General features: G+C 41.9%; 1 protein-coding gene across 24 annotated transcripts in view; it reads left to right on the plus strand.

Moving 5' to 3' along the window:
• Positions 1-18,765, plus strand: part of NFASC (neurofascin) — a 184,518-nt gene that overhangs the window by 151,142 nt on the left and 14,611 nt on the right. For 12 of the 24 annotated variants that reach the window (XM_030561529.1, XM_030561531.1, XM_030561530.1 and 9 more), the window contains 3 exons: positions 7,629-7,787; positions 11,540-11,656; positions 14,259-14,414. The exons of 11 other annotated variants lie outside the window; for them this stretch is intronic. In XM_030561529.1, coding sequence (XP_030417389.1) covers positions 7,629-7,787; positions 11,540-11,656; positions 14,259-14,414 — 432 coding nt within the window. Of the gene's footprint in view, positions 1-7,628; positions 7,788-11,539; positions 11,657-14,258; positions 14,415-16,691; positions 16,821-18,765 lie in introns of all 24 variants that reach the window. One more of the 24 variants, XR_004000247.1, reaches the window with a different exon arrangement.

An 18,765-nucleotide genomic window follows, 5' to 3' on the forward strand; every position in this document is an offset into this window, starting at 1 on the left:
GGTACCAGATTGGTCTGCTTTGAGCTTTGAAGAACTGAATATAAAACATACACAACGTTTCCCATATAGTTTCATAGCACCAATGAAACAATCTCATTTCAACCCTAGTTTAACAGAGTTCGCGGGGATCTAAAATTCCTCTCTGGGCCAGGGCCAACATTTCTAACTTCGGTGGATGCTGCTGAATCTTAAAATCACATATTTCTTCTTATTGCATCCCAGCAGTTTCATCATGATTTTAGCAGTTCATATTTCTCAAACTGCTGAAGTGAGCTGGAATTCCTTGCCATTTGAATAGTGTGTTCTAAGCTCTCACTGAGACTGACAGAGTTTGAGTTTGGGTTGTATTCCACCAAGATAAGCAATAAGATTATGTTTGAACTGAAATGAGGAGAAATGTTAGTAACTGAAATGACGTGCTTGTTAAGCTCAGATACCTTGTAGACTGCATTCCTGGCTTTTCAATGGCAAATAGTATTTGTTTCTTCCCACAACAGTTTGTGATCTACTGGTCTGTAATGGGACCACTTGTCCCTTAGTCTAATGCAGTGGCTTTCAAACTATTGTACTGGTGACCCCTTTCATATAGCAAGCCTTTAACTGCGAACCCCCTTATAAATTAAAAACACTTGTTTATCTATTTAACACCATTATAAATGCTGGAGGCAAAGCAGGGTTTGAGATGGAGGCTGACAGTTCACGACCCCCCATGTGATAACCTCCCGACCTCCAGTTTGAGAACTCCTGGTCTAATGTAACTAGTAGTGATACATAAGATTGACTAGAACAAATCCCTGCCTTTGTATCAGTTAAAAATTTCACTCCACCTTGCGCCACAGTGTACGATTAGTAGTTTCATGCTAGCAAGGAGTAGATTGTTGGAGTCACCTGATTTAAATTGCATTTAACCTAGAAGGCTCTTTATCTTCCTAACGAGTACAAGTTTCTAGTCTAATTTTGTTTGACCTTCTGCTCAGTGATCTGGATTTTGCAGGTCCCTTAGGTGCTGTGTTACAGTGAAAATTTGTCTTTAACTACTACTAATCTCAAACTGTTTTCACTCAAAAATGGTCCTTTTGGGGGGAACGGGAGGGGGGATGACCAACACACCAGTTTTCATGTTTGTTGTGAATCTGTATGGGAAATCAGACAAATTTGATGAAATCAAAGCAAAACCCAAAAATTTCACCTTGTGAGGTTTACATTTCATTACCAAGCCAAATCTAGAGATGGGCAAAGCAAAAGGAAAGGATTTCCTTTATAAAACCCAAAGGGTCTCATTTACACAATGAATGAAGGAAATATTTGATAGGTCACAGAGCGGGATTCTCTAGCACTATTGTCAATAGCAAAGCTTCAGTCGTACAAGATTGGGACCGTAAATAATTTTTGTTCCTCCATATAACACAGTCTGTGCATAGTACAGATTAGAACTGGAAGCTTTTACCAGGCTTGGAAGGGTTATATTTTAAACAGCTAAATGCTTATATTTGTTGGTTTCTCCTTTTTCCCCTCCATAAAGGGAGCGGGGTTGGGGAGAACTCCATCAACACTCGACATTGACAGAAATGTAGCACTTGTGGAGAACTGCTGACTTCTCTTTTTTTGCAGTCCATTCAATCTGGCAGTCTAATATGCAAACCCACCACTTGATTGTGCTTCTGAATCTTCTAGAGTTATTACATTTGGAACAAATTAGTATAATTCTTTTTCTTTGTACAATTTCCTCCTGTTGCAAAAAAAAATCAAAAGGAAAGAAAAATCTCTTGGCAATACATTTGGCTATCCATCCAAATTCATAAAAAATTCATGAACTCTCTCTAAGCCTACTGATGCTATAGACATGCTCAGGGGTAAAGCAGTTATTACAGCCTAACAGCACATTAAAAGCTTCCCTAAATAATTAAAGAGCAATATGGGTATGCATTGTTTTGTCATATTTCACTGCACATGCAGAACTGCATCCCCAGCTTTCAAATGACTTGAATTCACAGTGGAATTAGAGGGAGCCATGAATCTCTAACCTAGTGCTGGAGCACAAAAGGAGGCAAAGAGTAGGGGAGTCATAAATAAAACCCACTTTCGTGTGGTGATAGTAGCACAGAACACAGCCCATCTGCCTAATGACAAACTTTCTCCTCACATGGGTTTGTCACATGGGGTGCAGGCTCCTGTCAAGGATCCATTCCTGCTGATGATCTGAATAATCCTGGGAGCAAACAGTGGTGGGTTTATTAGCATATGCAGGTTCCAACAAAGAGCATAAGTGGAGCCAGCATGCCATGAAGAAACCATTATGTACCAATCTCTCTCATTTACTTTGGATTAATTAGCCTATTAACTCCAGCAGCCAGTGTGTCTGCTGCATTTTCCATCTATTTTACTTGAGCAACTGTGCCATACCCCTGGGACTCCATCCTCTGACCATATCTTTAGTATCTGTAGAGGGAAGTGGCAGTGCACGGCTTAAGAGAGAAAAAGCCCGGGTCACAAAACTCAGGGTCTATTTGGATCAGAGCCTAGTTTGTCCTCTGATGAGTTGAATATGAGGTGACTTTGGAAGGCTGATTTACATATTATTAATCCCATGTTTTAGGGAGAGTGGGTCATCTAATGGTTTAGAGCAAGGTGAATGGAACTGGGGGACTAGAGGGACTCCTGTGTTTTATTCCTGGTTTGCTGTGTGAACTTGGGCGAATCAGCACTAGATTTTCATACACTGGCTTCCAGATTTGGGGGGTGCAATTTTGTCCTGCCATTTAAATAGCTTACACAGCAAACTTTTCAGAAGTGGCCTCTGATTTCAGAGTACCTGCAGTTCCCATTAACCTGAGCAGTCGATGCTCAGCACTTTGAAAGCCAGACCTAAAGTGTCTCCCATTAAGCACTGAACATCAGAGGCGCCACTTGAAATTGTTGGCCTTAGTAGCTAAAATCCTTGACTGTGCCTGCAAATTGGGACCATACATAGGTGGCTCAATAAGATAAGCTGCCAAGTTTCATAATTTTGTGCCGGCTAAAATGTATAGTAGTTTTTTCAAAAGCACCTGTTTGACTTAGGAACACGGGTCCTATTGGAAAGTCCTTGAAAGTTAATGGGACTTGTGCTCCTACATCAATTAGGTGCTTCTAAAAATCCCTCCCCTGGACTCTTAACTTCCCTGTGGCTCCATTTACTTATTGCCAACTGGGTACAATGATATATTCTCAATCAGGACAGGATTAGTTAAAGTGTTAAAGCATTTTGAGATCCTCAAGAGCCTGACACTTGTAAAGGTTTAATACATGAGTGTAGCTTTTACTGGCCCCTTGCCACTCATTTCAGACTCACTCCCTGTCTGCCCATCATCCGACAGTGTCTTTAATGTTCCTGATATTCAGAGACGCTCTGATTCTCTGTCAAAGTCACCCTTTATCCTCCTTCAGTCTGGAGTCAGCCCTCATTAAGGGCTAGAATTCAAAGGACAGAAAATGTACCCTTTCCCCCTCCCTCCCAAATTACCAGCTGAGCTATTCTTTAAGATTCATTTCATATTAAAAACCAAACGAGGTGTTTGCTTTGTATCGTCGGTCCTATCATGGGCGGATTAAGACTAAATCCCCCAAACCTGGGGATGTGCTCTCCTTCCCAGCTCCTCCAGCTGGATTCTCGCCTTCCTCTCATTTTTGATCTTAGTGGTGCAGCATGAGGTTGCTGCCTGATAGCCTGCTTCTTTCTCACAGCTCCATCTGGGGCCCCTTTGAGCTATGGGGTTTCAGGATCTAAGCATCCTGTATTTACCTGTCCCTAGTCTGCCACAGGCTTGACATGATGATTCATTTTTGTAAGCACTGCAAACACACCCCAAATCTCTCACACTGACTTTTATGGCAGTTGCATACTGCATTACCCTAATACAATGTGATGGCACTACCCTGGGGTATTGTTTTCAATGGAGCTATTACGGTGTTACCACATTTTGGGCAAATACTTCATGTCATCATTGTCAGCCGAAGCTGAGAGGCACATCTCAGACTGTTATTAACTAGACCATCACCCTGGCATGTGAAGGACACGTCCAGCTGCAAGACCATTCTAATAACTGCACTCCACCTGTTCGTTTTTTAAATACATGAAGATCATGGCCTAATGTGAGGATTAGTAAATAAACACACATCAGCCAATGTAATACAGTGCTGAGCCATTCATACAAGGTCAGTAACCCAAGCCCCAAGGAAGTGGCATTGAGAGGACCAAACCTTAAATCCCTGGAAGTGTATTGGGTGCAAAATAGACCTGTAAGAATTTAGCAAGAGGCACACTCTAGTGGTCTGAAAGCAGGACCGGGAGGCAGGAACTCCTGAGTTCTAACGCCAGCTTTGCCACTGACTCCTCTGTCTTTGAGCAAGTTACGTCTTTCTGCCTTGATTTCCCCCTGAGTAAAATGGGATAAGGGTGCCTCACAGGGAAGGTGTGAGAATTCATTAGCTAATATTGGTTCCTACTCTGGATGTTTTCATTGTGTATGTTCAAAACTCTGTATTCAGAAGGTTGTCCTTTTAGGGTCAATTGAGTTAATATCGCCAGTAGCCACACTGCTCTCTTGAGCTTCAGAAGAATGCAAGGAATCTGCAGAGATAGTGCTGTTAATTTTTCTCAGCCCAGTTCAGGCTTTTGTATTTTATAGCCACAATGCATAAGAAACACCCCTTATCTTATAATTGGCTATGAGGAAGAACTGCAGGAGAGCAGTCCTCTCCTCAAAGAGGTACTTGTATTGTGGTGGCCTAATCAAATAAGGAAGGGCTGTGTTATTGTGTGTCTCATACACACCAAGCACAAGTTCTGTGGTTCTTTGACTTGAGCTCTGTTTATGACACACTGTATTTTCTCTGGATTGTCTCACATGTTTGGCATTCATGCTTCTTCATCAACATCAATCAAACTTTTGCCAAGGGGGTGGCAGGAGGCTTTTGATGACTTTGCTTGTGCATGACGCTGGCTGTAGTTCTGTTTGCAGGGCCGGCTCCAGGCAGTTCGGGTGGCTTTTTTTTTTTTTTTTTTTTTTGCTTGGGGCGGCAAAAATGGTAGAGCCAGCCCTGTCTGTTTGTATCTGAGTGCTAAAGATCTGTAGCTGACACGATGTTGTGAAAAGGGAAGACGCTGTCTTGCTTGCATACTGGCAATGGTTTGTTTCATTTTCTGTTTGAGTGGGTTGCTGGGATTTTCAATGTCGGTTTGGTATTTATTCAGCAATGTGCTGTAAGGGAAAATTGGCAGGGAGATGCACTGAGTGATGTAACAGTTCTATTCCATCTCTGAGCTCTAAGAGCCTAATTTTTGGACCACTGGAAATGTTCTGGTTTTACAAATATTTTGTGGGTGGGACTCTTTGGATTAGGGTAACCAGACAGCAAATGTGAAAAATCGGGATGAGGGTGGGGGGTAATAGGAGCCTAGATAAGAAAAAGACCCAAAAATTGGGACAGTCCCTATAAAATCTGGACATCTGGTCACCCTACTTTGGATCTAGCTGCTTTGAAACCAACAAGATATATAATATGTGCACACAACCCTTCTATGGGTCTCTGGGAAGCCCACTGAGGCACATGCTGATTCTTAAGCAGTGAGGGACCCTGGAATGCAGCAGAGTCATGTGCAAAGAAACATCTCTCTCAAGAACCAAAATAAGGCCCTAGTCCTGCAGTTGGGCCCTCAGGGAGCCCCTCTGAAATCAGCTGAGGTCTGCCTGGGCATGAGACCTGCCAAACTGCAGACCCAAGTAAAGTGAAAATGAGGAAGTGGCAAAGATCTGGTTTTGTTCTGGGCTGTCTTTTTAGATTCCTTCCTTAAAGTTGGTTTTATTTGGATAAAGGTCACATTTAAAATAGGTCCTCTACTAATTCTCACTCATAACCAGGAGAGGCATTGCATGTCACCAAATCACAAGAATAAGCAAAGCAGAATTTTATAAAAACCTAGGACACTTCAGTGCAAGGATCGCAAAGCAAATTTTTGATGAATTATTCTGACAATTGCTGTTTAATTTTAGACCAAATCCAAGTTTAGCCAAAGGCAATAACCCTTTGAGGGTTAGGTTATCCGTGCTGGTGCAAATATTTCACATGGCCTGACCTTCATTCATAGCTAGAAGCATTTGGACAAGCTTCTCCAAATAGTAAAATAACCCTCATATTTACCTTTATAATAGATTTTAAGGCCAGAAGGGACCATTGTGATCAACTTGTCTGATCTCTTGCACACACAGGCCACAGGATTTCACCCAGTGATTCCTATTAACAAGGGCTATCTACTGTCATCTACCTAGCTAAAGGCACTGGCTCCTATTCTCCCATTCAAATCTTTTGGGGATTAGGGTCCTTATTTATCAAAAGTGTGTAGACAAATCCAAAAAAGTGAAAGTCTTTAAATACCATAACTCAGCCTGTGGTGTCAAGCACAGAAAAAACTACCACTCTTCACTTACTGGACCATCAGTCGATAGGGTTCAGTATTCTTTAGATTTGCATCACAACCACTGAGGTACTAGGTGAGAAAGGGGTGTATCCTTCCTTGCAGGGTGTGTGCATTATATATGTCTAGATCCCCTTTTCTCTCCTGAAATACAGCATAAGGGGGATCTGGATGGAGTGAGGGAAAAATGGGCTTATAGAAAACCTAGACTATGCAAGCCTCATCTTAAATAAATAAATAGAAAAGGCAGGTGAGGGGAGGCAAAACTGAAGCCATCCCCCACCTGATTAAAACAGAAAGCTGCATCCCCGTCCTGCATATGCCTCTTCAGTGCCAACAGGCTCCAGCATCTTTAAAATGAGGTAGAATGGAAACAGTTAAGTGTCTGTTGGCAGAATGCTGTCAGCTCAGAAATGCTGTTGGCCTAGTTCAGGGGTGGGCCACGATAATTGAATTTTGCTTTGCCTAGTCTGCGACAAAGTGGATTATTATATTTTGTTAAGAGTTAAATCTTATTTAAAGGTGACTTGACTGCTCTGAGCTAACATCTTTTCTCAGTCACACTGGGTGTAAAGTGGGGAGGAGAAACTGGCCCTTCTGTTCATCTTCCAAGAGAACATAAGTAGGTCACCTTTTTTTTTTTTTTTTTCCTCATTCCAGTGATGCCAGTTCTTGCTGTTTAAATCCAAAAGGGGTAGAGGTGCTGGTAGGGATTTAAGGCAGAGCAGCCGAAAAGAGAGGCAAGTTGTTAAGCCATGCGAAAGGGAATAAAACCAACAGTCAGCCCAGAACAACACTGGGGGCTATTTGTTTGGGGCCTGAGCTCACCCACTTCCTGCTGCTTTTCACGTGTTTGTTCTCTCACCTACGGAATTTTTTGCGTGTCCCTTTATCCAAGAGATTCCATGCACCCCCGCACCCCCGCCTCTGCTGACGCTGAAGTGCATGACTGTCGCTAAAAATGTGCACATGGAAAGAAAATGAAAACTAAGCTTCATTCTGTCATTTCAGATGGTTCGGTTTGCTCCCCCTCTCCCACCAACTCCTATTTTTCTCTGTGTCATGCCGCGCCACTCTGCTTTCTCTCTTGTGTGTGAATTTAGCCATTGGGGATGGCAAGAGTTAAGGATATAACCTCTTCTAAAATGGCAGTTTTTACATTTCCCTCTCCCAGCTGTAACCTCGTTGCCTACAACCATAGTCAGTCTAACCAGCACTACAACCATCGCCACAACCACCACCACCACCACAGCTGCCACAACCCCTACAACCGTCGCCAGCACTACAACCACTACGGAGAGTGCTCCGAGAGCCACCACTAAGCAGGACTTTGGTACTATGCTTTCGTATTTCCTCTAGCCCACCTAACTGTAGCTGGGCCTTTCACCTATGTCATGTCCATACTCTGGTTTAAACAACAAGCCAAGGATGGAATTTAACCCAACAAGTGAAGGACTTCTTAGTGCTTTGGGGATGGCTTAGCAAGAAATCGGAGGGAATGGGACCTAGGGGTCAAAGCACAGGATTAATTTACAGGTATTTGGGTTCTAATTCAACTCACTGTGCCTCAGTCTCTCCATCTTTACAATGGGGATAATATCACCCTCCCAGGAGTGGTGTGATTTTAATTAACAAATGCAAAACATTTGAAATAATTAGGTGGCAGACAATACAGAAGGTCACAAAGTATTATTAAATCTTCTATTACCATCTCAGAAAAGGGATTCTATTATTATTATAATAAAAGAATTCCACTTCAAGTCAAGCACAGCAACTGAGGTAGTAGACCCATTATTGTGCGTGGGATTCTTTTGGTTTATGCTTACCACTCTCTTTGTAGTACAATCTAGATATATAGCCCATGGGAAATTTGGGGAAGTATTTAAAATTGCAAGATGCAGACAAGTTCCATCTGTGGGCCAGGATCAATTTATCATGTGTCTCTGCTGGGAGGACTACATCCTGCATTTACATGGGGATGGACTCTCTAATGTAACAGGATTCTAAATATCCTTAATCTATTGACAGGGGAAATGGAGAGAGGTCTCTGTTGCTTTTTAAAAAAAGAAGTTACAGTAATTGCATCTCTGGTAAATAGACTGGTACTTACGGATAAATCACCACATTATCATTTGTATCCACTAATCCAAAAAGTGCACTGCGCTTGTGGCAGAAGCTAATACAGTCAAAATAGTTCATAGTTAATACTCAGCTCCTGCAGACAACTGTACAGGTAAGAATCACATGTGTATGTTGTTCCTCTTCATAGAGGGGAAAAACTTCACACTGATTAGTAATGAAAATAAAGAGGATTCTTTATTGGGGCTGCTAGATGCAGACAGAACCTATGCTTCTCTCTAGCTCCTAGAGTAGCTAAATGCCTTGTCTACATGATAAAGTTACACCAGTTTAACTCAAGATGTTAAACCAATGCAAACCCCTATCTATTCACCCACATATCAGCTGAGCTAAAATTGATTAGGAACCTGTTTAAGCTAAACTGAAATAAGCTACTGAAACTGAAGAAAGAACATCCATAAGGGGTTTGGGCTGGTTTAACCAGATCAATTTATACACCAATTTAAGTTGAAGAGATGCAACTTTCTCATGCAGGCCTCTTATTCCTTGGCTAAAGCCCCAAAGAGACTCTGCTGACTAGTGTCACTGCGCAGGATTTCCACAACTAAGCAGCATAAAAGGATCTGCTACCAGAAAGGTCTCAGACAAATTACCACATGAGAAATGTTCTCAGTAATTGAAAATAGGCAGTATCACAGAAGCAGTATGTACTACCACAATACAGAAGAGGCGACACTGAAAAAGACTCATAGCAACACAACAAGCTAAAGAAATCAGCAGTGTTCATCTCAAACCATGCACCAGAACATAAGCGGAGAGGTCATGTATTAATGCAGTTAGCCCAACTAATTTTATTATCAGTGTTGTGACAAAATAATGCAACATTTTTAAGAGGAGGGAAAAATTCTGGGCCATCATCTCATGATTTGAAAGTATGTGGTTTTTGTTAGGTATCCACAAAATGACCAAATCAGCATTTTTGCAAGTTTTTGTTTTGTTTTAAGTGAATCAATTTTCAGCTGAAATGAATTTTGAATTATGAAATTCAAAACTGGAGAACATTTTATGCTTTATGCTCAGAATGCAAACCATTTTAAAGTGAAAATGGGCCATTATTGCCAACTCAGCATGAAATGCAGAAACTTCACATTTAAAAAAAATTTAAAGCCTTTTACAACACTCTTCTGCTTCTGGGAAGTCATTCAATAAGACAAATGGGGTCCAGCATGCTCCAGCGTCAGTACAAGAACACACCCACACAGTGAGCCTTGAAGCATTAACAATCCTCTCCTATGCTGCCCCAATAACCTCACTGGTTACTGATGCTCTGGTTGAATTTATCTCACTATGTAGCGATCGATAGAAACGGCTGTGTTCTGAAACAGGAACATGTTGAGAAACTGTTCTCTCATTTGACTCCATCCTCTTATTCCTTGGCCCAAGCCCCAAATTTTACTTGCTATGCTCCCAAAATTGTCAGTCCCAACTGTTCAAAACTTTTGTGAGAGACTCCCCCCATCCACCCACGCCTCAAATCATGAGGTTTTTGTTTAAATAATAAATTTGGGGATCTTTTTTGTTTGCCTTTTTGGTTTTGGAACCTTTAGGCTGCACTCATTGCACATATTCAAGCTTTTCTTGGCAACAAGAAGGGTAAGAAACTCACTTGCAATCATCAGAGCACAGCAGCTGGGCTTTAAAAAAAACAAACAAAAAAACAATAAATGATAAAATGACGGGAGTTAGCAACACTATGCAGCATTGTAACAGCTATGACAGCATATCACTTGAACCCCAACGTTGCAAAAACACTTATGTACAGGAGTAGTCTCATTGACTTCCATGGGTCTACACACCCACATGCATAAAGCTAACCACATGTATGAGTCTTCACAGACTTGGGGCCTTGATTGTGATTTCCTGGGGCAGGGTTCCTGCAGCAGTCTCTAGTGACTCCATTTGTCATGGCTGCACATTGTGCATCCAATGGGATTGCATGGCCCTGAAGAATCAGATAAAGCGATGCCCTTTTGCAATCCATTTATATTATGGAAAAATCTTCCATTTTTTAAGAATGAAATTTTTTCTGCTGAGTACAGGAATGGAGTCAGAAATCACTAGCATTTACTTTGCTACACCAACGTCTGTGCAACTGTGTCATGTAAACATCACAATGTAATTTCTTCTAAGGGCTAGTCTACACTGGCAGTGGCAGTGCTTTAACGTGGCTTGTGTGGTCGCAGCAGAGCGCTGGGAGAACTCTAAAAAAATCACCTCCATGAGAGGCGTAGCTCCCAGCGCTGAGCGGTGCATTGTCTACACTGGCACTTTACAGCGCTGAAACTTGCTGTGCTTGCGGGTGAGGGGGTGTTTTTTCACACTCGACAAGCCCTAAGTCACTTTGCATGTGCAAGCTACAGTAACTGGCTCTACTTTAACATAAAGAGGTATTTACTCACTCTCCAAAGTAATATTGACATTGCTCAACTTGAAGTCACATGTTTTTGCTAGGAACAGCTTGATTGCATTATCCAACATGTAGTTTGCAGACTATTAACATGGAAATGTTCTTTCCCAGTCCCTCCTCTAGATTGTGGTAGTGAGTGCGTGCTATTCTCACCGTGGGTTAGCCACTCTTTTAGCTAGACCATAGTAGCTATGATACACTACTGATAGACTAATGGCTGTAAGGAAAAGCCTCTCTGAAGGTAAGAACTGAGTTACCTAAATACACAAGCTGTGATGCACTCTTGAGTTTAAACTCACCCATAAGGCTGAAGGGTCAGAGTTAAGAACCTGCCAGGTTCTGAATTTGCCAATGAATAAAACATGCCTTAACCACTGTAGCATTCTTAGCTAAGAGGGAATATCCTCCAACTAATGCAAGGGGCTTTAACTTTTCTAATTCATAATAACTTTGAAATAGTTTGTCAAACCCAGATGTGAGGTTAAGATCCATGTGTGTATAATCCAAAGTACTAACTCCTGTTCTAACCTGTTCACCAGCCACGAATGGATCATCCATATGGAACGTAAAAGCTTTCACTAACAGTAACTGGGCAAACATCACCTGGAGCCACAATTTTTCTGCTGGAACTGACTTTGTGGTTGAGTATATCACCAGTAAGCATCAGACCGCGTGGAGATACTGCAGAGCTGTTATGCCATTAGAGATCCTGTCAGGTCTCAGGTTTTCAAAGAGCCCCTTTAAGCAATATTAATTAACTGCAGTGTATTGAAACCTACTGTCAAGCCTGTTCATGGGGGGAAATATGCAAAGGATTCTCTTTGCCACTAAGAATGCACTGGAATCATGTGTTTTGCAATTCTTCTAAATGCAATTACCTTCTCCTTTCATTCTTGCAATGGAGGGTTCAGATCCGTGCATTCTGAATTAACAGAGCTGCCCATTTGGGAGTCCAAAGGAAGCTGTAAAGGCTGCAGCTTGTCATGAGATTTCTATAGAGAAAGACCAATCAAATTGGGAACAAATGCTTAAGGAGAAGAAAATGAATACTTTTAGTAGATAATCTATGGCGCAACAGTCAAAAAAAATGTACCCGCTTTTGAATGAAAAGGGCAGAATCATCTGTGATCAGTAACTCCTGTATAATAGATTTCATTGTCTCTTAAAATTACAGAGCTCAACCTGGTCTGGAAATTCAAAGCTGGCACCTGTCGTGGTTTTGGGTTGTTTTTTTTTAAATATTGCTTTCGTGGTGTCAATAGGCAGATAATAATGAACACTGTTTGCATCTATTTCCTGAACATTTCATAATGTCTGGTATGAATTTAAACAGTCTGTGAATCTTGACAGTGATCCAACTTTGTTTACAACATTGTTCTAGAAATGAACTCACATGCTACTTAGAATCCCTTCGACTGCCGGACAGTCCCTGTTCCCTATGTAAGGGAACCTTCCACACCTTTAATTACTAGGCAAAGCCATATTTGCAACTCTCAGCACTGATTTAAGGAAATTAGTTTATCTTCTTCCCTTCTGTATTATTCCCAGAATTTGAAATACTTGTCAGGCTCTCAACTCCCTGAAGCTTGCTCTTAACATAGTAGAATGCAAAGCATTTCTCTGAGCTTCGGATGCTGGTCTCTTCCATCCCTAGTACTCCCTTTCACTGCAGAGAAATCTTAAACACATACAGCTTTTGCCTAACATGAGGCCAGATGAAGAAGTCCCTCCTCAGGACAGATTCCAATGGGAGTTGTGCCTGAGTAAGGATTTGAGGTTTTGGGATATTCACAACACCAGATGATGTCTCCCAAATCTCCTTTCAGGAAAAAACTCCTCAGGAGACCTCTTATTGTTGATCCCCAAAAGGGTCTAAAGATGCTCCTCTATCTTGGAAACCTGCACCTATTCAGTTGCCATTTGCAAACCGCAGTGGAGTTGAACTGCTCATACACTGTAGTGCTGGTTTCCATTTAATTCTTTCAGATTCCCTTGCCACTGGAGCAACCATACCCCTTCTGCCTTTGGTCAGAAGGTGCTCAAAGAGCTTTCCCACCTCTTTATACTAGTGCCAGGCATCTAACACAAAGACTGAAAATTGTCACCTCCCACCGTCTTGGCTACAGCATATACCACAAGCACCCCTAGAGGGAAGGGCTGTCTATGTTTGGGCTATCAGACTTTCACCGATCTGTTCATTCTGTGCTCACACAGTCTCACCTACCCGTTTAAATCGCCTGCACCCTGATACGTTTCAAGCCAAGGCTACAGTGTGGTATTTGCCATGCAGCCAACAGGCTTTACAGTCTTTTCCATAACTCCTGCCTCAATTTAAACTGGACACGAGTGCTGAGACTCCATGTAGCATTCCCCTTCCCCTGCTAGATGAGCCACAGCGGTAGGCATTTACTCATTTCTGATACAGGTTGTCCCAATTTTCTGTAAGCCCCAAGCAAAAAAAATACCCTTTTCTCTGTTGAGTGCTGCAGATTTTATTTAAAGGTATAAAAGATGCCCCACACATGGTCCCAGGTTCAATCCTCGTGTATGGCCGGAATTGGGTTTATTACACATGCACTAAGGACTATCAGCAGCACAAGACCCCGCCCATTTGAGCTGAAGGAGCAGCTTCCCAACCTGCAGGAGGATCTATATGGGCCCTCCACTAGCAGGGACACAATCATGCACATCCGAGCCAGTCTTTCAAAATGCTTACAATCATCAGCGATTCCTTAACCAACACAAATAGATGTAGATTTCCATCCTGCAAATAAAACTGGAGGGAAGATCCTGCTATCAACCCCTTCTTCTCAAAGGCTTGAAAGATGGCCTCTAACCCTGTGCCCTGTAAGTCGGCAGACTGGCTTTATCAGATCAGCGGGGGTAGACGAATTCCAGACCCCTCCTGTGTGAATACACTGCTCTGATTCCCCCAGGCACCCAAACCTAAAAACTGGTTAGCAAAAGAGCTCCACCAGGTTCTAACAATAGAGAGAGGTCTCCTGGGTGTTTACGAAGGCATTTTCGATGCAACGAACGGAGGTGCTATTAAAGCACGGTCATTTACCTGTATCACTGCATTTTCTATATTCCCAAATGGGCAGTAATCACAGACACTGAGGACATTAAGTTGTTATGGCCCCGGTCCATCAAATTATATTATTTCTGCTCAACAGAGAGGTGTAGCATAATGCAGGCGGCATGAATATGTCTGAGCTTCCTGCCACCTGATTTTGATGCGAGGTTTCTGTTTCTCAGGTAACAATACAGTGAGATCTATCCCTGTTAAAGCTCAGAGCCCTTCCTCTGTGCAGCTGGCTGACCTGACCCCGGGGATGACGTACCAGTTGTGGGTTTTTCCCAAATGGTCTAGCCCCAGTGAAAACTCTTACATAACCTTTACGACAAGCTCAGGTGAGACGGGTTCCAGCCCCACTGTGTGACGCCTTTCCAAGACATTTCATTCCATCCTGAGCTTTGCCACTTGTGTGCTGTATCTTCTTGCTGGGGAGGTTTGGCCATGACCATGCATGGAGCAAATTTCATTCACTCCACCAACACTGTGCCCTCTCTGCCCTTATTATAGCCCTAGCTCAAGAAACAATAACATTTCCAAAGTCAGATAATGTTGTCTCAACTGAAAGTTATGAAAACCAAAAACCCTGGTGCAGCCAATAATGTAACAAGCTCCATTTGAAACAAGGAATCCTACAATAAGGGTAGAGATCATGCACTTGTCACGCAGCTACGCTTAAAACATTAAGACAGACTCCTGCAAAGGATCCTGCTTTTTACTGTAGGCTCTGTGTTTGCATTTTCACTTGTGTGCTGCTTTTTGTGGTGGTGGTGGTTGTTCTGGCACAGCAAAGCATCTGTGTCTTTCTATCTGGGTTATTGCAGTAATGGTTGTTCATACATTCACGACAAGATATGGATGAGGAATAATGCCAGGGGAATGTAATGTTTGTAGAAGGCCCACAGAGATGGTCACAGAGGGGGATGTGCATAGGACTTTACAGATGTATATGAAGGCAGGTATAGTACTCCGGGAACGACATGTTCAATTGCATGAGCAATTTTTCGGGTTTATCACCTGACTGCATTTTATAGAATGTTACGTATGGGCTTGATACAGAGCCCACTGAAGCCAATGGAAAGACAGCTATTGACTTCCATGGTTGTTGGATCAGGCCTCGTTTATTTAAAACTTCTGTGTTGTTATTCCATGAGTTTTGATAGAGTCAAAATAGGGAGAACATGGTCAGCCATGTATTTTGTGGCAGGCACCTCTCTGTGATGCCTGTTGAAATTTGGCCCTAAATATTTATTTGAAAAACAAACAATAACCAACCTTTATATAGGACCTTGAAAGCAAAATATAGAGCTCTACAATCTCTCTTTAAGTAGGAAACCCTGAAACAAATTCTATTTGCACTTACATCATGCAGTGCTCCAGACGGAGATGGGGAGAAGAACTTAGCCCTTCTGTGTCTTATTTGTGAGGTTCAAAGTATTGGTGTCCTTAACTATATTTAGTTATCCTTATACCGTAAGATGCTAACATAACATGTGACAGATGGAAAATGCTAATATTCGTGCAGCGTCTTTGTATGACAATGCACAACTCTGATAAAATAATAGCAAGTATACGGTACCTTGGAAGTACAGCCTGACCTTGCCTGGGAACTGACTCAGTCTGATATGCCTCTTTCATCTTTAACCACTGTCATCCTGTGAAAAATGGTGAAACCCACACCACAATGTTCCTCTTATCACCATCTTTGTAAAGAATCCTTTAAGGACAGGCGTGGGGGGAGGAGGGTTAGTTTGATTTGGGGTTTTCTTATTTCTATTCTACTTTACATTACGTGGTGCATGGAGTATGGGTGTTCCCAGCTAGGGTCATTTTTGTGGCTATGCTTTTAGAACTGGAACCTCAAAATCCAAAAAATCCTAATTTTGAGCATTTTGGCTTCAAGTCCCTAAATCTGAGCTTGCCCCTACAGTTTTGGGTTTTGTTTGGATCCAGAACTGAAAGGAGGCTATTTTCCAGTTCAGATGTGGCCTGAAAGGTTTCCAGAACACCTCCAGTTGCCACACCTTAGCCTTGATTTTGTCTCTTAATTCTGAATCCCAAACCTAATCTAGATCCCAACACTCTCTCCTTCGCCCCCTCTCTGTTTCTATGAGATGTCCCTATTTTCTTCTTTGTGAATAGCTGTAAGTTGCCAATTTTAGACAGACATCTCTCTTTTCCTGCCTGCCTCGTTACCCCTTCTTGCAGGGCTCTCATCATAGGAACTAAAAGGGAAATCAAGGTCCAGGGAATCCCAAAAGCAAGTAGTTTGCCTGATTTTGCTATGCACTATACGTTTATTTTTCTTATTCCAAAGTCCACATTTTCTATATTTGAAGGGCTCCTTATTATATTGGTATTAAAATTCAAGGATTCACCGTCGTTATTCCTCTGATAAAGTCCAGATGACTACTCTAGCCCTATCACCATGGGATCCACAAAGCTATCAATCGTTTATGCATGCATGCATGCTGCAGTTTCATTTTTATCCTGGCTGGATGCTATTGACTTGAGGGTTGACAGCCCACTGCCCCATCATGTGCCATCATTAATGTTTTATGACAAGAAAGCACTGTCCATTTTTTTTGGTTATGTTTTGCAAATATCTATTCTAGAGGTTGCTGCTTATTTATCTGCATTCAAATTGAAATAGCCCACCTGCACCGCGGCTGCAGTATACTGCACTCTGACTTCTCTGCCGACGCTATTGAGCTTTTGGTTAATCAGAACAGTGCTTTCCAGTTGTAAGTGATGCTTAACTACAAATGTAGCTTGATTGAAAAAGAAGGGGGGGTTCCTTTTTTCACCCCTTAAAAACATGGGAAGGAGGATGGAAGTTTCACAAAATGTACCAGTTACATTGGTACCTAGAAACCAACAGTGTATAAAAATCAAACCAGCACTGGATACATATTTTTCCTGCATGTCTGTGTGCGTGCAGTATTTTATATCTCTCTTTATACCTCTCTATATAAATATGTATGCGTGCGTACATATGAACCCACACACACACCATTGTCTACAAAAATGATCAACTACGATAGCTTACAGTACTGTTAGTACAACATGTGGGAACCTGACCATAAAATAAACATAGTATTTTTCATACAGTATAATTATAGGCTGAGAGTTTCAAGACCACTTAAAGGGCTTGGATGCTCAATCCCTGTTGATTTTAATGAGAATTGGTTTCCTGGTTCTGGGCAGCTTTGAAAATCCTACCCACAGTTAACCCCACATGCAAATTTTTGAAGCAAATTAGCTGTCATACAAGCAACAGTACAGTGAAGCCGACTCTAAAGACCACCTACAACATGAAGCACAGTATCGTGAGCTACCTCTTTAAACCCAGTCCAAGATTCAGCCTTCAGAGAAACGGCACGTGAGTTTTGCTAATCACCCGGTCAATGGTTTATGACCAATTTCACTGTCAGTTCATAAATTTGTCATTTTTAGTCAAATGTGTTTTGAATCACAGTTTATAATTAATTCAGGAAATCCAAAGTCAGCGCAATGGTGTTTCAATTTGATGCCTGTTGGATTACCTGGCTTCTCTCTTTTATTTAGCTAAATTGCTGGCCTTGCATAAAGGCAGATCAAAACATCCTGCCAAAGTACAGCCACCCACCTATTCCCTTTTTTCAAACGTTGTGATCAGTCACTGTGTTTACACTAAATACAGGTTTGCTGTAGGTGTAATTTTGGCATCACATGATTTTTTTAGGGGTGGGGATGGCAATTATAAGCCTACTTTGACAGTAGTCCAGTTCCACTATCCTAGTGAGAGACCCTCCTGTTACAGTCTGTTTAAAACACTCCCTGCAGTGGCAAATCTGGCCTCATTCCACACAGTGGCACGATGCTTTTCTTTCAGGCGGTTTTTGCTTTCAGTTAAGAACCACTCCATTTCTCAGCATTGTTTCCCTGTAGAAATCCCATCCTGTTAGCATTGCTAATACAATTTCCTTTCATTTCAAAGCTCTCCAGTATAATTTTACTTCCTCCACCTCCACCATGAACATTTTACTCTAATTCAATTCTCAACTCCATTGAATTATCTCACACCTTTGATTATAAAAACATGCATCTTTAAAGAGGGTTCAGCTCCCAGAGTGGGTCCTTTAGTAGAAGAGGGGCATGCACAGAATACCAGCTGACAGTGTTAAAGGGGGAAATATTTAAGTTGGCAGCTGACTTCCATTGAAAGTCAATAAGAACTGGACACCTAAAGATAGAGCTACGCTACAGAAGGTTTGCCAATACAGCTATACCAGCAAACCCTCCTAGTGAAGATGCAGCTTCTACTGACAAAAATGTGCTATTTCCGGTATATCTTAAACCAGTTTCCCAACTGAAATCAGCTATACCAGAAAAGGTCTTTTATGTTGGTATAACTGTGTCTACACTAGGGTTTTGGCAGTATAATAATGTTGCTGCCTCTTTTTTTTTTTTTTTTTTTTTTTTTTTTTAAAAGCAGCCAGCTCAACCAACACTACCATACCAGCTAAAGTTTCTAGGGTACAGCTGGCCTGACTCCCTTTTGTGCCACTGAAAATCTCCCTCCTAAAAATCTTAGGCCAGATCCTCAGCTGGCATAAATTGTAACAGAGCTATGCCAATTCACCTTGCAAGGTTCTAACTCCATTTTCATTAGTAAAAACTCTTTCCCCCCCTCCCACCTTTTCCCCC

This window comes from Gopherus evgoodei, chromosome 4 (genome assembly GCF_007399415.2).
Source record: "Gopherus evgoodei ecotype Sinaloan lineage chromosome 4, rGopEvg1_v1.p, whole genome shotgun sequence".
In the NCBI taxonomy this organism is placed as follows: domain Eukaryota; kingdom Metazoa; phylum Chordata; order Testudines; family Testudinidae; genus Gopherus; species Gopherus evgoodei.